Raw genomic sequence first — 24,137 nt, forward strand, 5'->3', positions numbered from 1 at the left:
GCATCCCATGACTCCATGGTGAAGCACAGGATCAGTATGAGAGAAGTGACAGTTCAGAGAACAGACCTGCACAACTCAAATTTCTCTCTGATGCTATGACCCATCTCTATTTCTGTTTTATGACTGCCTTTTTCTTTGTAGTACCACATCCTTCTTAGGCTGAGGAGACAAGGGAGCAGCAAGAGACATGCCCATCTAATAGAAGGTTAATCATAAAAGACTATGTGCAACTGAAATAGATCCCTCCTGGCGAGAACAAAAGGATAACTGCATCCTAGGAAAGCTGCTTTTCTCCACTCTTTGCAGGGCACTGGGGTTTGGAGAGGAATATACCCCAGCACAGAACAAAGAGGACTTTGGAAGCAACACTGCTTTCAACTGAGTGTCTGGGGTAGCAGGAGAGAGGAAAGGTGCACAGATATAAGGAAACTCAGGCAAGAATGGAAGAGAATAGTTTTGCAGTAGGAGGACCTGCAGCTGTGGCATGAAGTGGGAAAAAAAACCAAAAAGAATGAGCAATGAGGCTCAGGAAACAGACACAGAAGAGTATACAACAGTATCATTTTGTCTATATTTACTATTGCTAACATAAGGTATCTATATAAAGAATAACTAGCCTGGTATTTTTTGGGGTTTTTTTTTTGGGGCTTTTTTTTTTTTTCTAAGAAAGATAATCTGTATTTGATTGTTCTTACTAACTCTTGTCCTTAAGCAGGCAAACTCTAAACCCACAAGATTGGAAGCTCTGGAAAATGGTGGAAGCAAGTTACAGGTGCATCTGCTTCTGAGGGCCAGTGATCACTGTAATAGTAAGTAGCACTTCAGAAGTCTCTGGATGTTCAAAATCAATGTGACTTTACAGAAAACAGTCCACTGCAGTAGTATATAGAGAATGCAAGTGAAACAGCTTCAATAATCTAATAACCACAGGTGACAGCTGTAGAAATAAAAATATTTCCAAAACTTACAACAGATATGGCATTTGATTTGATTATTTCAATTTTGGATGCAATAATTTGATGAAAATATTCAGAGACTTGTACAGTGAGCCATATTTTGTCAGTTGATAGCTCTGTGATTTAAACTTTTTTAAGCTTCTCATTAAGCCTGATCATATCACTCCAAACAAGATATATCAAAGTTTTCCTTCCAAAGATATGTAGTCTCTTACTGAACAATGCTATAATATCTTAACATGGTCATATCTTATGAGCATTACAAGTTGTATTTGATTTGCAAGGAAAGGTTTTGGCAGAGGGGGGCTTCAGAGGTGGCTTCTTTGAGAAGCTGCTGGAAGCTTCTCCCATATCCCACAGAACCAAGGCCAGTTGGTTCCAAGGTGAACCCACCCTTGGCCAAGGCTGAACCCATCGACGACGGTGGTTGTACCTCTGAAATAATGCAGTTAGGAAGCGGAAAAAGCCCTGTGCAATTGCAGCAGGACAGAGCTGTAAGAGAATCTGAGAGAAACAGCTCTGCAGACACCGAGGCAAGGTCAGGGAAGGAGATGCTTCAGGCACCAGAGCAGATTCCTCTGCAGACCATGGTGAAGCAGCTGTGTCCCTGCAGCCCATGGAGGGCCCCAAGTTGGAGCAGGTGGATGCCCAAAGGAGGCTGTGAACCCATGGGAAGCCCCTGCTGGGGCAGGCTCCTGGCAGGACAGCGGAGCCATGGAGAAGAGCCCATATTGGAGCAGGTTTTCTGCCAGGACTTGTGACCCCATGGGGGACCCACACTGGAGCAGTCTGTTCCTGAAGGAATACATCTCATGGAAGGGGCTCTCACTTGAACAGTTTGTGAAGAACTGCAGCCCGTAGGAAGGACTCATGTTGGAGAGCCTTGCAAAGGACTGTCTCCCATGGGAGTAGAAGAATTCCTTCCCTGGAGAAAGGAAGGAGCAGAGACAGTGATGAACTGGCCACAACACCCATTCCCTGTCCCCCTGTGCTTATGGTGGGTTGGGCATAGAGGAACTGGGAATAAAGCTTGAGAAGAAGGGAGGTGTTTTAAGATTTGGTTTTATTTCTTATTATCCAACTTTGATTTGATTGGTAATAAATTAAAATAATTTTCTGAAGGCTAGTCTGTTTTACCCATGACAGTAAGTGGTGTGGTCTCTCCCTGTGCTTATCTCAGCCTTTGACTCTCTTGTTACATTTTCTCTCCTGTGTCCAGCTGAGGAGTAATAGAGCAGCTTTGATGAGCACCTGGTCTAGCCAAGGAGAAACCATCACACCTGCATACATGGATAACTATCAAAGAAGATTTCGGTATTACCCGCTAAACTCGAATTCTATTCTACTGAAAGACCTACAGTTTTGTAGATAATTCTTTAAGAATAAACCAGAAGTTCTTGGTCTGTTGCAAAAATCATTATTAAAAATGTCACATATTAAAATTACTCCTAGAAATAAGTAGGGTTTGGGTTTTTTGTTTTGTTTATTTTTTTCAAGTAAGGGTGTAAAAAGCATGAAAAGACAAATTCTTTCAGAGGAATTAAATCCTAGAGATGATAAATTTAAAACAAACTAAAATGGACATGAAATTTCTCCACTTCAGATGAATATATGCCAAAATGTTTTTCTGTTGCTATGACTGCCTTCTCAGTTAAGGAAAAAAAGCTACAGCAATTGTGATTAAAATAGGAAGGAAAACCAGTAATTATTTTGTTTGTACATTCTGGAAAATAATCCTTAACTCTGAAGCCATTCTTTAGAATATTAAATACTTGTGTTGCATCTATTAGTCAAATAATGTAGATTTTAATATTCTATTGATCAATAATGTTTTTTACATTTTAGAAATTAAATTGTTTATTTTAAATAATTCACAGTGCTGTGATAGTGGCATTAAGAGAACAAGTGCCAAAATCTCTGAGGCACAAACTGCAGAAACAGTCCAGGAAATACATCATGAGATCCAAGCAGGATGCTGATATCTGCACAAGAGCTGAACAGTCAACAGTCACAGCCTGAAGCTCTGTTAGTGATCACAATAAAAACAGGATGATAGGAAAAAAAAAATTAATACCAACATTTACACCTTTTAGAAAAGCAGCACTTTACAAAGAAGCAGTGTCCTTCCTATCTCCTCTGTATAGCACTGATGCAAGGGTTCAGGAAAGTCTAAGTGTTCTGATATCTTCATGTTTAGATGCTAAAAACATTATGAATAAAATCCGGTATCTGGTAGAGGTGATAAAAAGAAAATTATATCCATGAAGGAAGGCTTTCTATAGAAGACTTTCTAAAGTTGGTAGTTGCAAAGAACAAAGAGCACATACATTGCTCACTAGAAAAAAGAGAAACACTCACCGCTACCACCAAACAAAACAGATTTCAATAACTAGTAATTTAAGAATAAGCTGGAGTATCTAACCAATATATGGAACTATACAGCTCAATTTCAGAAAATTTCTTGTTTCTATACTAATAAGAGATAATTATACAAACCAAACATACTTATCTATATTTGAATAGAACCATTCATATATGCACCACTTGTGAGCTTTGGGCAGTTTGAGCAGGTTCCGAAGCCGTAAACCAATCTTCTGTGACACTTTCTTCTCTGGTGTGGACATTGTTGTACTAAACTTCTATATAGTGAAAAAAGAGAAACAGTTAAAGAGAATCTAGTATTTTTCAGTATTCAAATAAATCTGATTTTCCTGCTAAAAGTCTGCACATATTGTTTCATCGCAATGTTTTTCTTGCAGATCTGTAACAACCCTTACTGCATTATATTAGCAATGCAATCAAACAGAACAGACAGCATATTTTAACAGGATCAATACCATTATCTCCATACAAAGCTCTTTTAACAGAAACATTTTCCAGCACTGAAAACTACATTATTGGTAACAACAGCATGGCACCAAAATACATACAGACTTCAAAACTCTGAGGACCCACTGACTGTCTCAGGTGAGCATAATTGGTGTTGCAGCTCAGATGCCAGCAACAGCACCTGCCTGATTTGCACTAGAACTTCTAATCTTGCCCATTCTTCTTAAGGTGAGGATGAAACTAGGACAGGAGTGTAACACAGTCAAAGCTTTGAGCAGAGTGTCTGCTTAGAAAACTGCAAGAGAAAGGAGCAATCAAGTTTTAACTACATTTGAAAGCTATTTGATAAATCATGGAAAAGACACTGTCTTAGATTGCTTGGATAATAGATAGACCTGTGTTTAAACAAGACCAAAAAAAAAAAATTCTGTAATTTTGTTCCAAGGATGGCTGTCTTAGCTGACAGAAAGAAAAACTCTTCTGCAAAAAATAACAGCTTTTTGAGACTATAGGTTTAACAGGGTCCCCCTGCCACCATCAATTGTTATCCTTCTCCAAACATTCAAAGTAGTTTGGACTTTAGTAGCAGCAATAATAGGATAAAGCATAAGGTAGGCACCTTGTTGGCTGCTGCTGCCCTAGATACAAGCCCCTTTCTCCCACTGGAACTCCAGGAAACAATGCAGCAAGATTCGTGAACTACAACAGCTGCAGTCCCTCACAAATATTTATCTGGCAATCATTGGACCTCCAGAATCAGACATTTAAGCAAGAAACAACTGGGTTTAGAACACTACCCAATCTTTCTACTCTTAAGAAATCATGGTAGTGAAGAGAAATGTCATGGTTCTCACTCAGCTAAATGGCAAGTGCCAAGCTTTTCACATGAGACACTGCACAGCACAGCTCAGAAGGCAAATCAGAGCAGTATTCAAATAGTACTTTTTCAGTGAGGTAAATTCAGCCTCTTAAGGCGATGGCACAGAGAAGTGACGTGGATGACAAAGGTACTACAGAGTCAATTAATCGAGAATAAGAGATGTTTCCCTTTCTATTATAACAAATAAAGGCTGACAAATTACAGCTGTTTTTTTGTGCTATGTCAAGGAGTGAACAAACAAGCGGAGGATGGAAAAAACAAGCTCTTTGAACTGAAGTCTTTAGCATTACAGGATCAAGAAGGTAAGCTGGCCATGAAAACAGTTAGGCTATAAATCTAGAGCAAGTCCCTAACTTGCTGGGATACATTAAATTCTATAGCAGCCTTCTCAATTATATAATCAGTGCAAAAACTTAGGCAGTTTTAAATTGAAGCTGAATAAATTTATGCTGACTACACAAGATGATTGTTTGCAGGAGCATGATGGGCAGTTAGTCTGGAATCCTTTCTAGCTCTGTGTGTTCATGTCCAAGATAACAAAGAACAGGTACTCCCATACACAAACTTCTTGCTTTGTTGTAAGAAAGTTCTTATAAACTGGTTCTTAAACCAGTTGTAAGAAAGAAAAATATTAATCTGTTTTGAATTGTGGCTTACTTCTAGCAACAGTTTTCCTCACAAGAAGATTCATAAACCAAAAATGCAACTTGAAAAGCAAATATATTCTAATTTTCAACTAAAACAAATAGGCTTGTTCCCCTTTTTGGTAAAAATATCTCCATACATGTATTTAGGTACCTGTGGAACCATCGCAACCTTCTGATTTCTTTTAGGTGACCTTGTGTTTATTTGTCTGTCATCTTCTTCACTGAAGAGTCGACTCCGTTTTGAATTTCTGAAGGGCTGTATGGAACAAAATTAAGAATTACAAGCAAGAAAGCTGATTTCTCTGTTCATGCACAGAATTCACAGTGAGAGGAATGAAATGCCTCTTCTCTTATCACCTGTTGGTTTTCAGGCACATGGTACACAATAAATAGTGCCTCCTAGCACTCAGAGATCTAAGGACTGAGAGAAGGAGTTCAAGATTCCAGGCTTTTCCAGTGCTAACTATAACCATTACTACACTGTTGGCCCAGTTTCACAGAAGTATTTAGAGCCTAACTCCCACTTGTTTCCATTAGAGTTAGGTGTCTAAACACTTGTGTATCTTAGCTTGCCTTGGTTATAAGTAGTACATCTGTTAAGCGATTTTTTTTTAAATTTTGGATCAAAGAAAAAAAGGTTTATTCAAACACTGTATTTGTTTTGTACGTTCTCAGCTACACAGAATTTTAGCAGAATTTTCTAATAAAGTGATGTGTGTTTGCTGGTTTTTTAACTCACTGAAAGTATCTGCATAGCAAAATGCTAAGAAGATTGAGTCTGAAGAAACTACATCTTGAATAAGTTATATGACAATCACAGAAAAAAGAATTTAGAATTTATGCTAAGTGAAATTTACTTGTGTACTGCTATAGCTCAGAAAGAATTAGAAGGCTGACTGAAAACAAGAAATAATATTGTAAATGTGTCATGAAATAATCACTTAGTTATTCCTCAACATCTGACCCTATGACAAAAGACTCCTGCTTTCACTGAGGACAAAAGAGGAACCTGTGACTGGCTGTTAGCACTGAGGGGAAGCAGCTTTTCCTTTTCCTTCCATGAAGGTTCTGTGGCCCAGCATAAGAGCCAGAGACAAAATAAATCAACAGAGTTAGATAAAACTTCATTAACAAGCGTTTGCATTTTAGAAAGACATTTAATACATTTGTGACAGGTTAACTGCTTGAAAAGAGATATTTTCTATTAAATTAATCAGTGGTAGCTAAAAATTTGTCTGTCCCATGCCATCTGAACATGGGGCTTTCCCAGGAAATGTGCTTCTCTTACTCTAAATTATATATATTTTATAAAAAGAACTACACAAATGTATTTAAGTAACAGAAGTGTTCTGTATGTGATAGACACCTAGGCACATGCAGCACACTGAAGAAAACATTAATTCCTGGTAGATATTACAAACCAGGAAAGACACACACTGGACAGAGGAACTATATATTGACAAGGTAACCAAATCATCATGATCCAGACCAAGAAAACTGCTTTACAACCCTCAAACTGCCAAACTATGCTCCAAAGAACCATCCAAAATGAGAAGAGTTTCATCACTCTGCCCTGTCTGTGCCTCACCCCAGAGCAAAATAACAAGTGCTGCAAAGAGGTATCATCCACAGTGGCTAAATAGATCAGGCATTTTTGGAAAGATTTTTCAACCAACAGTAAAACACGTCCTCAAAACTTTCAGCATTCAGTAAACTCAAACTATTCCATGACATCTTAGCAACATGGGTCACTGCCAACATGTCAGACTATGCTCTGATCTCTTCCCCAGCTTTCTACAAAACATTGAGCTACATTCAAAGTTTGACTCCGTGTTTTTACCACCCACAGCCACCATACCTAAGGACTGACAAGGTTTTTGTCCAGATATTACAGTCTGTCTCTTTAGGTCTTTAGCACATGTGATCTTCTAAGTTACCAGTAAGGCTTGTTTCTGTGGGATGATGGGCCTTCCTGGGAAGCAGCTGAAAACTGTGACATGAACTGCAGGAACTAAGGGTCTTCACAAAGTTCTGGTCTCCCTCTGGAACTGCATTTTGTAGACCTTATGTTCTCTAGCATAAGCACATAGCAACATGTGTATATACAAGCATCTGTATGAATCCTACCAAAATAAATATCAGGGAGAAGATCACAGGATAAGAAACAAACAGTTAGGCAAAAACAAACCACAAGACTGAAATGGTCAACCCAAACACAAGATATCCCACTGGAAGCTGCAGCTCATTTCATATCCCCACCCCAAGGTTGTTCTTTAATGTAAGGCCTCCTATGAAAGTTCTCAGAATACACAAATTTCACTGACAGTCCTTTACTTTTATTAAAATCTGTCCATCAGAAGGCACAATGATAGAAGTGCATTATGATATCTTCCCTTCCTTTCCTTTCTGCTGCAGTTCTCAGCCATAATTAGAAGTGAGATGTTTCATGAGATACAAAAATGGTTAATCAGAATTGGTGATTACTAAGCTCAAGGTGGTAGATACAGTATAAATACTTCACACAGCACTTGCTTTTCAAAAAAAACAGAGAGGAAATTATTTTGATCTATATTGCACAAGGTCAGCAATTTAATGTGTTTGATTATTCATTTATAAAATATGTTTTCATCTTTTATGCAAACTGTGCAAAGTGCTTGTGAAGGATATAGTTTCACCTTTGGACATTACAAAACTATAAATCTCAGCCTTTTTTTGTGATCCTTACATTTGACTCGCTGTATGGTATTTTTACTAATCCTGAAGCTTTTTACTGCTTCTTACCATTTCCACTGCAGAACCAGCATTCTTGCTTTTCCAAATGTGAGTTTTCTGCAGAGAATTATATTTTTCATTCCACGAACTGGATAAACTTCCCTCTGTTGTGAAGAAAGCACATCATTAATATATCTAGATATATATATGTATGCGTATGCTTTAACATAACTACTGTCCAAAACCAACATCATCAACTACTAAAATATTTACTTGCAACATCTTTGAATTCAGTAACAGACAGATTTTAGATTTCAGTATTTTTATTAAATAATTCTTAACATTAATTAAAAAAAACTGAAGGAGATTTTCACCACAAGGAGGAACATAAACAAGTATTTTTTATTTATGACAATGTTTAGGTTTCTTGAAACCTCCTTTGCTGGAATCAGTTACTTCCACTGTCAGGTTGACACAAATCAACAGTTGAACTGTGGCTGTAACTGAAACCTGGACAAAGAAAAGCTCTACAAGACATAGAAACCTTCTAGCTCAAGAAAGTTATTAAGTGGGTATACATCAACAAGTAAATAAAATTTTATTGCAACAAATCTGCATTAATTACAACATATTCAACAGACCATGCCTTCCTCTTTGTGTAATAAAACCCTTGTAATACATAAAGAAGCTTTAATTATTGGGCAAATTAGAAGTATTCAAAATTTGTATGAATGTTCATGAAGACAATTTCAAAGAAAAAAACATAAGCAGCAGGTTTTTGATTTAGCCCACAACTTTCTAACAGAGAACACCATAAAATTGTGAAATGCCTTCCTAATATAAATTTTGTCACATGTACAGGTCTCACTAAGAATCCTTCCCGTATCTCACCCTCAAGAGATGAAAGATTACCCCAATCTTCTCATCAAATTTGATGCCTAGGCAGTACTTCTGAAGAAAAAACACATTTCAGGAATTTCATCCAGAAGAGCAGTGTCTAAATACACCACAGTATATGCAGTTTCAACTGCCAAGGATTATTATTCTATAGAACTACAAATGCCCACAATAAACCCCATTGTATTTCAACAAAAAAAAAAAAAGTGATTTTCTTGAACTTCCTGAAGACAGGAACTAAATACACCTGAAAGTCAGATTGGATAGAAGTAAATAAGATATTAATTTCTTACCTTTCAAGCTCACAAGTGCTTTTGCTGAAGAACCTGCAATATAGCAAAAAGTCCACATAAATGACAAGCTATTTCAAACCCTACAACCTATGCAGAGTCTACTCATTCTTAATTAATTCTCAGGCAGAAAGTGAAATTTAATATTAAAATCTTTCACAGATGAATGAGCAAACCTAGCACACCTTCCACGGCACTAAGCATAGAATTATACATTTTTACCAATAATCCTGAAAGCATATTCACATTTTGGTTTTTTCCTTTAGTTTCATGCCTACAAAACAACTTTAGATGTTAAACACTTGGGTTTAACACAGCAAATTATCAACAGGCTTTATGTCCAAACTACATTCTTCCATGTGGCTACTTGTTTGATGCAGCTGGCAAATGTATTTTACAACTGACAAGAAAACTAAAGAACACTTTTTTTTTCTTTTAATGATTTCTACCAGTTCGAAATTCTTCAGTGCCCAAGATTTCCAGGAAAGGAGTGGTTTATGCTCAAAAGAAAGAAGATGGATAGCTAGTTGCCCCCTGGTGGTACCTCTTTGTTCAGAAAGGCAGCAGACTCGGATCCCAAATGCAGACAGGACTGTTACTTTGCTCAAACTGTTCAAACACATGAAAATTTCACTGCTTCCCTTCCACTGCATCTGTACAACCTCTGCAATGCTCCTGGGCCAAGAAAACCAAAACTAGGCCTGACTACAGTGGGCCTTCAGGCTTGGAAATGTTCAGATGTCTAAGAATGAGCTGTTTGAAGCAATTGCACTGGCACAGGGGAGGATATTTCTGCATGACAACGCCTCCCCAGATTCATGCTTTTCTCTCAAATCAATTTTATCTTTCCAGTTATGTTCCTGTGTGACAACCACTTCTCCCTGTCACTTTCTCTGCTCTCTCCTTCATCTTCTCTTTGAAACTACTGCTCCAAGAACTTTCTGACTCCAAAGCTCCAGAAATTCCTTGCAGCTGCCATTTAATGCCATTTATCTAGCTCCTTACCTCACTAACCTCACAGTGTCAGAGATACTTGCCTCTAAGAGAATACATTCCAGGGAGTATCACAGAGAATACAGGTGCAGCAACAGCAAAAAAAAAAAAAAAAAAACAACCCTAATTCCTTATGTTTTCATCATAGTATTTTGTTTGCTGCCATCTTATTATGCCATCTGTTAAAGAACAAAATTTCAATACAAAAAAGAAAGAAAAAGGAAATAAAGTTTCTATTTCTTTTCCCCCAAAAGCTTAAAAACAGAGTTTAAGACATGAAACAGAACTAACTTGGACTCACTGAGGGTTTAGAGAGCTTCCACCCCAGTATCTCCCAAACTGTTCAAATCTACAACAGCAAGCACATCTGGGATTACATGTCAGAACCACGGTGACACACCTGGGCTGTACTGTCACAGCTTCTGCACATTTCTTTTCTGATGTATCACCTTTGTTGGGTTGGAGCCCTGTCAGTGACTGGCACAGGAAGACAATTCTGTGATGAGTCACAGGGAGTTCAGCTTTTGAAACTAAGCTGTATGTTCAAGGTATCACAATTTTTTTTTTCATTTTATGCTAAAAATCCAATACCAGACACTGTGCTTGTATAAATACATGGGTAGTCTGCTATCAACCAAGAACGAACAGCTCTGAAAGATAACATTAAGAACCGTGAAGAGCTACTGTGTCCCTAATTTACATAAGGGATAGTGGGAAATGTGTGCAGGGCTAAGTACACACAGTTTAAGAACATGTCACTGGGGATGGGGACACAGGAGCAGGGTCATCAGGATTGTCAAATGGAGGAGATGCTGCCTTTGCAGAACAGATCCCTCTTCTGAGACATCTCAGGCACTTCATCTGAACACACAAGCATTTTCCTCTTTCTTGCCATCTTGCCAAGTTTAACCAATCCAGTCCAGGGTGAGTATGAACACTGTTAACAATGGAACAGAAACACTCAGCAAGAGGCAGCAAAGCTTTATCTGGGGCGGTGTCAATCTCACAGCTGAAGTGCCTGAGATGCTTTGCTAACCATGGGATGCTTCACCTGTGGGGGTGATGATGGGCCAGCAGAAGGTTACTGTGCTACTTCCTAGCTTTACAAGATTAGCATTCCAAAACAGAATTAGTTGCCAAGGAGTTTTCCACATGGGATAGTTAATCTTCTATAAATGCATGTTAGAAGAGGGCTGCTCATTTGTTTTCACTTGACCTGTAATTAATGTATCCAGGGCATCTGTATTTAGGAATACAAGTGTCCAATTCAAATATTCCTGATCTATGGAAATTCAAAAGTTAAATGAAACTATTTTACTGTAAAAAAGTACAGAAAATTAACATCAACACTTCTGTAGCTTAAAGCTTTAGAATACACGTAGGATACTAAAATGACAATGGAGATGTCCATAAGCTTCATTTTACCTCAAAGGTAAACAACATGACACAACATGGCTTTTCTTGTCAAGTTCTTCTATATTGATTTTAGGGCTACCTGCAACAACACCGAACTCCAAAGAATATGGTACATCTCCCCATGTTTTCCTTTTAGTTGGGCAGTACTGTCATTACTTACCAGGACCACAAAACCAGAAACTAGGATGATGATCGAAGTAATATTGTGTTACAATAAAAATCAACCAACACTTAATACAGATAGAAGCATTTCAAGAACTACAAAAACTGCAAAGTGATGCAGGACAGATGAAGTTTATTAAAACTATACAAGACTTTACTTACAATAATGATTAGATTTATAATATACTAGCCTCACACTGAATGCCAGTAATCTTGTATACTCCTGCTCTGAATAACAAATGTATAATCACAGGCAGTCTTTTTAACCTGCATTTTAATTATAAATAGAGAATAAAGTAGAATACAAACACACTTGATTGTAAATATCTATTGTGACAATGACACAGACTTCATTTCCAGAAACACTTAAAAAACAAATGGGTGGAAAGCAAGAAATAAGGCCTGTGATTCATACAGGTTATTACAACTAAAATCTACTTCCAGTTCCTTCAGGTTCAGAGGATCTCAAAGGTGACTTTCTTAATACTGAGAGTAAAAAAACCCTTAACCTAGGGAGGAAGCACAGGCAGCTCAGCACAGCAGTGCTCCAGTGGCTCCAGTGTAAACTGTAAATTACCTTAGCTTTGTCTTACTATCCTACCAAGTAGTGTTCTGCATATGCTGTTAGTAAATTAATTACCTGAACACAGTGTTCACACTTGACTAAGTCTGTAAAATTAGGAAAAGATTCAGCAGAGATCTAGGATTTCAACATCTAAAGACATGTTTTATTGTGAGAAAGTCAAGACACTCCTATCCTGTTCTTCCCAAAGAAGGTAAAGAGCTGCACCGATCACAAGTATCTACAAAGGAAGATAATTCAGATGGGTAAATAGCTCTGCAGCCTTTTTTTTTATATGGAAAGGCATAACTAGACCTATTTTATGAAAGATTATGTTGGATAATTCAGATTAGCAATGAATGCAAAGTTTAACAGATTTTAGGTAACTATACCAAGAAAAGGCATGTTGAGTACCCTGTAACTCCCAATCTTAAACCAATACATTTTTAAAGAGAGAACTATAGCTAAAAAGGAAGCTTGAAACTGATGCACAGAAATTCCAAATACAAGTATATCCAGCATGTTTAATGAAGAATCTAAGATGATTATAATGGTCTTTCCTGGCTCTGAAAAAAACCCCCTATGATTCTGTAAAATATGTGCACCACAGATGTGCAATAAAAATAACTGTGTTCTAGATTATGAGGTATTAAATAGTATCACAACAGGAAGCTCATCAGTAGCTAAGAGTCAGGAATAAGTGTATTTATGTGTTTTGTAACACTTGCAAGAAATGATTTTCAGCCAGTCCAGATAAAACCAAATTGATAAAAAGCCACCAAGGTTAAAACCACCCCAGGTCTGCCAAGGCTGACACGACAAGGGCCCTGACGCTTTCACGTCTGGCTGGCTCAGAAACGCACAGGCTGCAGCGGCGGCCAGCGCAGGTCCCTGAGCATGGACAGCTCCTCCAGTCCTGAACTGCTGCTCCCTCTGAGCACACAGTCCCCAGGAATCCTTCCCAGCCCCAGCCTCCTGCTCCCAGGGAGGGAGGACACACAGAGCACTGCAATAAAGAGATCTTAAAAAACCTCCTCTATCTGCTCTAGAGGCCATATGAACTCCCGAAAAGTATTTCTGATGTGGAGATAGGCTTTGAGGAGTAGGAGAAAAGTGCAAAAGCTTTTACCCTTTTGAAAAATAAAAGACAGGTTTAAGTTAAAACCAAGCACCTACTGCTTCCCCTCCTATTAAAACACTGGAACTGAACAAAAGAGGAGGAGTTTGACCACTATTCAATATGGGTAGCTGTGAATGCCCTGACGAACATTCTCAGTACTAAGATGAAGTAAAGCAGTTTAAATGTGGCTTCTCAACTGCTGATTTGAAAATCTAAACAGGAACACACACAAGCATATTAGGTCTATGAAACTGTTTTCAATTTAATAATAAATTTATAACAGCTGATAATTTTGAAAATAAATGTTACAAGTAACCACAGGGATGTTCTATAGCTACTGATTTCACTAATATGTGAGCACAAAGGGGCATATCTAAATCAATATAGAAAATTCTAGGATCCAGATCAGCAATTACATGATGTAAAGCCTTTCCTCTACAGATTGTTACACTATTTTGTCTAAATTTGCACAGGTGAGCAGTTATTTTAACACTGGTTGCATGGCTACCTCAAAAACCTATGTAATTAATCTGCATTGCTGGCACTAAAAATGGTGTGACAGAAGAATCTCCTGGTGAAGAAGGGAAAACATGAGCCTTTATTATAAACTGAGTCATTAATCCTCCAAGAGATCATTCATCTACATAAGCATGGCACAAGTTGTTTCAGCAGAGGAAGCATCTCAAACAATTGGCCACTGCAAGGAAAGCTTATTCAGAAAAACTCTGAAAGTAAAAAACACACATCAGAGGGAGAAGTGGCTTTGGGGATGTTTTAAGGCTTCCCCCAAACCTTGGGTTCATTGAAGAGATAAATAAATAAATAAACACTAACTTTTCACTTCAAGCATGAGTCAGTATTTTCCTCCTGTTATGAGCCCACCAATAAATTGACATATGTATATTTCCAAATCCTACTTTAACTACTGGATGAAAGTAGGTTTTCCAGCCATGTGAACCCTTCTACAGGACTTCTGTAGACAATAACTACAATAACAAAACCCTCTTTTTGAAATTGCGTTCTCATAATGGACAATACACGGATACCATGGTAACATACAATTTTAAAGGTAGGCAGCACAAATAATCCCAAAAACTATTAGTTGTGAGTACTGTATAGCAGCCACAAAGCTAACCTTGAGGCTTCTCCCAAATACTGCAATCTCACACAGTTCTGTTGGTTTTTCTTTGTCTCAAACATCCAGGCCACAGCAGTGCTGGGCTCACAGTCCGTTGGGGCTGAAAAATGGAAGTGCCACAACCTCCTGCAGCTCTCTAGGAAAGCAGCAGAGCAGAGGACCCATGAACCACAGCAAAAGGTCATGCTGGGGGTAAAGACAACAATTTATGCTTGAAGTGCCGCCCTTATGCTGCAGCCTCCCCCCATGTGATAAAAAACCATGCAGAAAGATCCTTATCCTGATTCCCTTCTGCCTGTCCTAAGGCCCTATGCCTACCAATACATGGTATTTGGCAAAACACTGACTTCAGATTTTGTAAAAGTTGAACCGTGACCCCCACCACCCCTGGAATCTGCATTTTTTCTCCGATTCTCCTGCTGCTGGTTGGAGTTTGCCCACAGGAATGCTGCACTCCGGTGTTTCGCTGCTGGCACAGCCCCATGCCCCTGATCCCTGAGTTAGCAGCCTCCTGTTAGAAATGGCACCTCCCTCTCCCTTCTACAGAGCAGATGGCAGCATCCTCCTCCCTCAGACCAGCTTGTACCAAAGGATGCACCAAGAGGTGGCTTTGCCTGTGCTGGTCTTGGCAAAGCTCTGCCTCCGGCGGGACCAGGACAATCTTTAGTCACATCTGCACGTGCTGTCTGTTTTAGCAGAGTCTCACCTCAGCAGAAAGTTCATTTCACATCAGAGCTTCCCCTCAGCTTCACTGCACAAGCTTTAGAACCATGCAGCCCACAAATCAGATTGCTATTACCAGTAGCAGGAGACAGGGCAGCATTATGTATACTCCAATACAATCCACTGATTCCCTCTTCTGAGACACAGAGAAAAAGCCATCTGGTCTGCAGCACCAAGGCTGCCCACCATTTACCTCCACTGCAAAGTTACCAGGAGATAAGAAGGAAAAAAATGGCATTGACTAAAATTAGTCACTCATTGGGCACCGACCCAACAGCCTGCAGAAACAATTTTTTGTCTTCAAAATATAAATCAAATTATTAGTATTTGAAGTATTTCTGCAATTGGGACCTTTAATATCCTAGACTTTTTCAGCTAGAGGATTTGCCACAGATTTGTTCTTTCTTCACCTGCATCCCAAATTACTGCATGGCTCTCCCCTGGCAGCACAGGAAAGGCCTCAAACTACAAGAAATCCATGTAAACTTCGGCACCATTTCAGGCTGTCAACATGAAGCCTCTCACTGTTTTATATGGACAGAATAGCAGCTTTAGAGAAGAACAGAATAGCAACTTTAGCAGATAAAACAAGTACATTTCATGAGAGACAACTGGGTGCATTACATTTATCTCACTCCTGGGTTAAAGAACAGTCACTGCCCAGCTGCATTACAGAACCTGCCAGAGGGCAAGTAGGTGCTATTAGAATACTCTGGGACGAATTCCACTTCATCAGACATCCAATCTGAAAGTAAAACTGTGTGGTTCTTACCATACAGCGAATTATCAGTTTTCTTGTCACCAAGTATGCTGTGTTTACTGGTAATTATTTTTATGTGAAAGCTCAGCTATGGTCTCCTACTTTACTATAAACTATGTTGGAGAAAATTCACAGGGGTGATGCATAAATCTCAAAGGCTCTTAGCAATGAACTATTCCAACTTTTTTTGGAACTTCTTTTTATACATAAGAATATTCCAAAAACCAATTTTGCAATACTTACTGTTATAATCCTTTATACGTTAAGCTGCAGACTGAGAGCTGCATGAAGTCAGTGCTAAATTAGCCAGGACTAAGTTTACATCTTAATTTTAAGTACAGGACTGGAAATGAAAGAACTATGTGTTGCAGTAACTAGTGTAATTTGAAAACATCCAGATCACCAAAACTGGAGAGCATAGGAATGGAAGCACAATGCAGCCACTCCTTGAAACTTTCACAATTCCAGCAGTTCAGCAGTGCTACAGAAAACATGAACCCCCCTGTCTGATGGAAAACACCCCTGACTTGCACCAAATGTAGGTAAATACAAACCTTAAGGTCAAAGCACAGCAGAAGTTTACTGCCTTTACAACTACACAGTGTCTGCTTCACCTGCCAAGCAGAGACTGTAACACCGATGCAGCTGGCAAGGGTCACCAGCATAGCCCAGTCCTAAGGGAAACTGAGTCACACACTCTACTATGGTATCTGCTACAGGTGAAGTGACAGATCTGTCAAACCTTCCTGATGTCACTGCAGGCAATATAAAAGTGACAGAGAAGTTATTTTTCATCCTTACATTAACTTCTTCAAACACACAGTGCTTTCTCTGGAAAATGGGCAAGGCAAATGGAGGAACAGTAACTTAAACATTGCCCATTCTAGTGAACAGGGAAAGTTCATTTAATAAGCAATAAACCACAGCTAATTATTAATTACAGTCATATCAAGTGGCCCATGACTTGTATTAATCAGTCTCTAAATGCAGCACAGCATCCATGACTGAGCTGTGCTAAGTTGAGAATGTCAGCTCTATCCATAATTTATGATGATCCTCCATAAATCTGTTCAGTTAACACAATGACACCGGCCATGTGGGCACATTAACCAATTTTTCTCCTGACAGTTGTTGGAGCTGTAACAAAGACTCACATGGAGCAGCCAGAAGCAACATTTCCACTCTGAGTCACCTCTCTCTGAGATTCTTAGGATATGGAAGGAATTGGTAACTTGATGAACTTGTGTGGTGCTGAACAAAACAGTGTCACCAAAAGATGTCTGCCCTGTTCTGTGCACATCTATTGAAACTAGTAAATGGCCTAGTTTTAGCTTGGCAGTTCACAGTTTGTAAGAGGACATATCAAGATGGCAGCTAGACCCATTTTACATTGAATAATTTCCTTTTCTGTAACACTCAAGTACTTTGTGCATGAATCCACACATACAGCAACACATGTCTGGTTTTTAGCTACGCTACGTTTTTATCAAATCCTTGTGCTCTTTCAAAACAACATCCATGCAAACCCTATGGAGATCACAGAATCAATGAGGTTAAAAAAGACCTCTGAGACCATGGAGTCCAGCTTTTAACCAAACACCATCATGTCAACTAGACCACAGCACTAATTGACACATCCAGTCTTTCCTTAAACACCTCCTTAGACAATGACTCCACCACCTCCCTGGGCAGCCCATTCCAATATCCAATCACCCTTTCAGTGAAGAAATTCCCCCTAACGTTCAATCTAAACTTCCCCTGCTGAAGCTTGACATTATGCCCTCTCGTTTGTTGCCTGGGAGAAGAGGCCAATCCCCACCCGGCTACACTCTCCTTTCAGGAGTTGTAGAGAGCGATAAGGTCACTCCTGAGCCTCCTGTTCTCCAGGCTAAACACCCGCAGCCCCCTCAGCTGCTCCTCATGAGATTCATGCTCCAGACCCTTCCCCAGCTCCATTCCCCTTCTCTGGACTCTCTCCAGCACTTCCATGTCCTTCTAGCAGTGAGGGGCCCAGAATTGGACACAGATATACACAACTGAAGGCATGAAAACACATGTTTACACGCTGTCTTCCAGTACAGCCAGGTTTCTGCTTCTGACACACAACACAAGGTCTCTGAGCTGTTCCCTGCACATTCATCAGTGCCCCTAGACACAGTGTGTGCATGCCCTCACCCCCAACCCTGCGGAGCTGCTCGCACCGTGCACGGCACAGGCTACGAATACACAAGCCCTTCTGGCCCCTAGGGGCGACAGCCAGGTCCGGAGCGCCGGGCAGCTCACCCTTCCCCGGGACAGGACGCTCCTTCCCCCGCACTGCCCCGACCCCCGCGGGCAGGGCGGGCTGTCACTGCGCCCCGCCCGGCTCCCGCTTCCCGCCCCGCCTGCCCGGCAGGTGCCGCCCGGGCGAGGCGGGGGGCCCAGCCCCGGCACCCCCGAGGGCAGCGGGGGTCGCACCCTCGGGACGGAGCTCCCCGCCCGCCGCTCGGGCCGGGGCCTCGCTCGGGAGGGGCGGCGGCGGCGGCGGCGGGGGGGTGGGGGGGGGGGCCGGGCCGGCCCGGTTGCCAGGGAGGAGGCTCGGGCTTCGGCCCCGCACAGCGCCCGCGACGGGAGGGAGGGAGCGAAGAAGGGAGGCGGGCGGGCGGCAGGACGCGGCGCGGGTGTCCCGCCGGGACGAGGGGGCGGCGGGAGCGGGGGCACCGGTCCCTACTCACTCTCGTCAGGCAGCTGATCCAGCTCCGCCATCTTGAACGAGCCGCGCCGCTTTTTCAAAGGCTGGCTGGCGCGGGGCATTCTGGGGGAGGAGACGGGGCCGGGCGCGCGGCGGGCGCGCGCGCGGGGCGGGGCCTCCGCCCTCGGGCCGTGAGGGGCCGGGCGGCGGGGCCCGCGCGCCGCTCCCGCGGCAGGAGCGGGCTCGGCAGGGCGGAAAGGGAACAGCGCCGTCCCGGAGCCTGGCGGGACCACACCACCATCACTAAGGAGTACTTCCAATTCCCTGCCACTGGCCAGGGCGCCTTCCAGGTTGCTCAGAGCCCCATCCAAACTGGCTTTGAACGCCTCCAGGCCTGGGCTAGCGAGAGCTGCTCTCGGTAACCTGTTCCATTGTCTCACCACGCTCCCAGTAGAGACTTCTTTCCTAATACCTAACCTAATTTTCCCCCTCTTTCAGTTTGTACCCATTAGTCGTTGTCCTGTCACTACTACAGTTCCTTACAGTCCCTGTCTGGCTTCCTTAGAGCTCCCCTTCAGATACAGGAAGGTTTCCATGAGGTCTTCACGCAAACTTCTCCAGGCCTGAAGAGCCCCAGCTTTCTCAGCATGTTGTCATAGGGTAGGTGCTCCAGTCCTCTTACCATCACCATGGTCCTCCTCTAAACTCACTCCAGCAGTTCCCTGTCGTTCTTACGATGCGGGATGAGGGGGACTGGGTGATTGGCAGTTCAGGATGGGGGGAAAGGGCGGGGAGGTATTGGCTGTCACAAAGGGTCACCCCAAATCACCAAAGGGTGATTTGAGTCTTTAACAACCCCATTACGTTATGCCCGTCCTCCTTCACTGAGTAATAACTTTTGGCTAAACTGTGCCCGTTTTCCTTGTCGCTTTTCATAAACAACTGCAGAGGTGAGGCTGCAGGAGTAAGGGATCACAACAGTCCCGGCCCAGCCAGCCCTGGCCCTGCTGTCACAGCCTGTGGCACCCCGCCCAAAAGCCGGCTGAAATGCTCACCGAGCCCAAGGCCTGAAGGTCAAGGTCTCACTTGTTCTCACCCGGTGCCAGGGAAAGCCAAGAAACCCCAGAAGTGGGTTGCTGTTGCCTAACAAGCTCCTTGTCTTGGCCTGTCCTCCACCATCTCACCCCTGATAGCTTTCTTCAAGCAACAGCAGTGGGGTTTTTTTGTGTAGTTTTCTTAGATCTCTGCATCACAGTGAATTCTAAAGCTTCTGCATCAAGGAATACAAGCATGGAAATAGCATCATGAACCACAAGCACCTTAATTGCTCATGGACCAGACTCTCTACATAGGTTTGGCTTTGATAACGGTGTCTACTGCTATTATACCAACCAAAATTCTTTTTTTTTAAGATATAAAAATAAATATGAAAATGCAAATTGAGCCTCTAAATAAATAAACAGTCTATCTTAGTAAAGGCTAAGTCTTTGTCACATGTTAAACATTGTCAAGAGCACAGTGGTGTAATACAAAATAGATGCTATTCCTGGTTGTATGCAGCTCTTTGAAAGCACCTAGGTGAAACCAAAGATTCTACACAATACAGAAAATGTCTATCTTGGGACATGGAATAGAGTTTAATTTGTGTTCTTAATTTGCTAATGAAGTCAGATGACTAGGCACTCTAGCAGGTTGAGAGGGCCAGGATATAGGTCATGTTATTAAACAATTTTAACACACAAATATATAAAATCAATGCTGCCCTTGTGCTCAAGGGGAAGGAAAAAAGCCAGTTTTTAAGTGAAGAAACAAACTGAGTGAAATGCTTTAGAAATTTCCCCCAGGGCTTTCTATGTACATTGTAGCAGAGCTAAAAAAAGAAAAAAAAAAAAAAAAAAAAAGAGGAAAAAGAAAATACAAAGCCTAGCTTGCATTTCCAGCCCCCTTTTCAGGTCATTCTGAAAGGTTGTTTAAACAGCTTTCCCTCCCCTTAGCCCCCAAAGGGCCTAAGACACTTCAGTCAGAGCTTTCCATACTGCACAGCTCCAAAGAAAGCTGCTACAGTAGACAGTTGCAAAGCACTGTAGGCACAACACTACAGAAACTAGTAACAAAATACGACTAAATAGTAATCTGTGCTACATCAAACACCAACCCCCCTCCCCTGAACATTAAATCCTGCACAATTTTCCCCTTTTAATAAAACAGTTCCACCACCCAAAACGCCTGACGTGGACCAGACCTTCCAGGCTCAGTTAAACAACATGTTAATGACACCAATATTTCTCTGTATTTCAGCTGTGCTCCCCTTGCTCCAAGGGCATGGTAATGCTCAGCTCAGACTGGCGACACGGAGACTTCCACAGCTGACAGAAGACACCGATCACTAGCGAAGTTTTTACTGCTGTGCTTTGTAAACCTTGTAATCAGGTGTGGCTGCCAGGGTTGCCCAGAGCCACCCCGATGCTGCAGCTTTCCCTGAGCAAGGGCTTTGCATGGGAGGGGTGAAAAGTGTTCTACACCACAATAACATTTCGCAACAGTCCTCAAGAGTGTGAATTTCTACAAGGGAAAAAAGAAAAAGGAAACAAATCCAGTGCCTTTCAGGGCGTCTTTGTAGACTGCAACAAAACTAGATGATAAACGTGAGATTTTCCCCCTCGCCAAACATCTCCTGCCAATCATCTCACAAATTAACAGGTGTGGAGGTAGACTTCAGCTCCCAACAGCACAGTGATGATTATTCCTTCATTTCATTCCAACAGCTGCACTTGGAAAATATTTAACAGAAGCCATTACCATCTACTATGTTGAAAGGGTAACAATCAACACTGTATTATGATTCCTGGATAAAGAACCTTTTACATCTCGGCCTTTAATGAACGCTGCAGTATCTCCGTGTTCTGGTTTTTCATTTGTCCTGTGCTCGCTGTTTCCAAGTCACACAAATGCGACCCCATTTACAAAGCCCCAGCCAGGGCCATTGGTCAGCGTGCACACAGACACACAATGTTTTCAGTGCATCCTTTTACCATGCTGGCAAACGTGCAGTTTGCACTTGGGTGATGTGGAAATGACACAACTCTTCTGACAGGCAGGGTGACTGAAAACATGTTCTTGCTGCCAACAACCTGCCTTAGGTGCTGCTGACTCACCTGCGTGGCATAGCTGGAGGGAGGTCTCTAAATGGCTGCACTGCTGCCATTTGCTCTCGCCAGGGTCACGTTAGGCAACTGCTCCTAATGGTGTGTGCTGAAATGCTGCAGAGAGCACTGCCACGCTCCCATTGCTCCTCAGTTGCTGCAGATGATAGTAAGACATGGGTTACACCACCTACTGACCAATGCATTCAGAGTCCTGTCAGCAGAGAGCAGGTAGTGCTGCGGCCAGGGGACAGCTATGCTGTCATTTTCTCTTCTCCCCTAGGCAGGCCCTGGCAGTAGGAAGAAAAGCACAGACAGCTGGCAGAAGAGAGCGCTCTTTAGTCACTGAAGTACCTTCTTGTGAAGTCTGAGTCCTGCTGCATTAATCACATTATGAAATTAGACTCTTTAATGAGGGGGTGTAGTAGTTTCCCCTTTGAGTTGTTAGGAAGTCATTCCTTCTTCTCTCCTTGCCTGTCCCTGTGTATCTCACTTCTGTGGAAGTGATCTGCAATGCCCACAACAGACCCACATGCTAACTTCACACTAGAACAAATTCAAATCATCACAGCAACTCATCTTGGCTGGGACCTACATCTGCATTTCTTCTGACAGGTGCCACTTCATCTCCAAAATGACCATTTCTGGAGAAGCAGTCTGGCATTAATTTTAAAGTTAAAGCACACACAAGCTCTTGTTCAGATACATGTACTCCACAACAGTGGAAACTATTTTTATGGGCATAACAGGAGTGTGAGTATAATGGACTAAGTTAGGGGCCTCAACACATACATAAAAGCATTTCAGGCAAAACACTAAGTGGGATATAAATTGGCTGCAATAACACTTCAGCAGACAATTACATCATTATGTCCCCAGAATTCACAGAGTGAGGTCTGTAACAGTTTCCCAGAAAGCAAGCTGAAGCAGAGACCTCAGTAGTTACAAACACTGCAGGCCTCATTTAAGAACAGGAGTACAATTATTTATGGCATTGACAAAGTTTCATGTGTCCAGAGGTCTTTTTCATATAGAAATTATTTGTTTGGGGATTTCCCCCCCACTTTCTGCTGATTAGAAACTGAAGGGAGGCAGGGGCTGAATGTCATTGTTTTATGGCTAAAGTACCAGGATGGGCAACTTATGCTTGAATTTTTTTTCTCAGACATTTTTTCCCTGCATGAACACAAGCAAGTCACAAAGAATTTACACTGACTGCCAATCAGTAAGCCTAGGCTGGCTTCCTTCAATTAACTGCAAGGACTATCTTAATGTCTGTGAGCCATTGTACAAGAGAGCCTGCAGCCATGCCAAATAAAGACAAAATGGTTAAATATTTATAAATTGCTGCTTTTGGTAGTCTAACATTTAGATCAGAAGCCACTTCTCAACATGTCTCCCCTGAAAAAGCACAGGATGTCATGGGACTTAATGTCTTGAAAAGCCGTTCCTTTCAAGTGCTTTTGACAGAAATGGGGCTGCCTATTCATACAGCTCTGCTCTGTGCTCCTACTGCCAAAGCAGTGCTTTCAGTGACTGGCACATGCTGCTCCTCCCAGCCTGGCCCCGGGGAGAGGCTGTTCATCCGCTGGGTCCAGTGGCACCAGCGCCCACCCCCAGGAGAGCGCATCTGCTCTGCTCGGACAAGCTGGCAGCAGAAGCAGCACCTGGACTGACATCAGATTTCACTACAGGATGGTGACAGGGCTCTCCCACAGTCCCCAAAGGGCATCTGCTGCCTCTTCAGAAAGGCCTGTAGCTTTTCCTGCTGTATTTGTGAGGTTAGGGACAGCTTGGGATGCACTTGCTTGTGCTGCCTTCAACTCCTGGTCCCAAACTGAACTGTAAACTGCTTTTTTAGAGGGGGAAAAATTATCTATCTTTTAACTAAATTGAAGAAGTTCTCATGTTCTCTTTCAGAGACTGACAACATCATACTTAAGTGACTTACCAAAAGGGATTTTTGGAAGCAAAACAATGATTAGCCACTGGTTAAGCTACTTAAGAGGCATAAGACAGGCTACTCTCCTCACTTCCTCTCAGAATCCATAATCACCAACCTCAATCAATTTTTTCTGTTCAGCTGTCTACGAGCCATACAACTTACCCAGTACTTCTACATTTCCTTCTCTCCCTGAAACAGCTTTATTTTTCATCTATCAGTCTTCATTCTCTTCTCATTCAGGAGTCCTAGGAAGACCTGCACCATTAGCAATCACTTCGGTTTAACTCTTTTTA

At 41.8% G+C, this 24,137-nt stretch overlaps 1 protein-coding gene and 1 long non-coding RNA gene across 5 annotated transcripts in view; one reads left to right on the plus strand and one right to left on the minus strand.

Moving 5' to 3' along the window:
• LIN9 (lin-9 DREAM MuvB core complex component) overlaps positions 1-18,878 on the minus strand; it is a 38,437-nt gene extending 19,559 nt beyond the window's left edge. Inside the window, exons 1-5 of one of the 3 annotated variants that reach the window (XM_053974429.1) lie at positions 18,800-18,878; positions 9,215-9,247; positions 8,094-8,188; positions 5,464-5,568; positions 3,462-3,595 (exon numbers count right to left, since the gene is read on the minus strand). In XM_053974429.1, the coding sequence (XP_053830404.1) occupies positions 3,462-3,595; positions 5,464-5,568; positions 8,094-8,188; positions 9,215-9,247; positions 18,800-18,878 (446 nt within the window). The other 2 variants (XM_053974431.1, XM_053974430.1) reach the window with 2 other exon arrangements.
• Positions 18,879-18,932: 54 nt separating this feature from the next.
• On the plus strand, positions 18,933-21,635 carry LOC128805041 (uncharacterized). 2 transcript variants are annotated; one of them, XR_008436249.1, is made up of 3 exons: positions 18,933-19,174; positions 19,255-19,416; positions 21,055-21,635. It is a non-coding gene; the product is annotated as an uncharacterized LOC128805041 (long non-coding RNA). The 2 variants fall into 2 exon arrangements; XR_008436250.1 differs by having other exon boundaries at positions 19,322-19,416.
• Positions 21,636-24,137: the final 2,502 nt, after the last annotated feature.

Source organism: Vidua macroura, chromosome 3 (assembly GCF_024509145.1).
Source record: "Vidua macroura isolate BioBank_ID:100142 chromosome 3, ASM2450914v1, whole genome shotgun sequence".
Classification (NCBI taxonomy): Eukaryota; Metazoa; Chordata; class Aves; order Passeriformes; family Viduidae; genus Vidua; species Vidua macroura.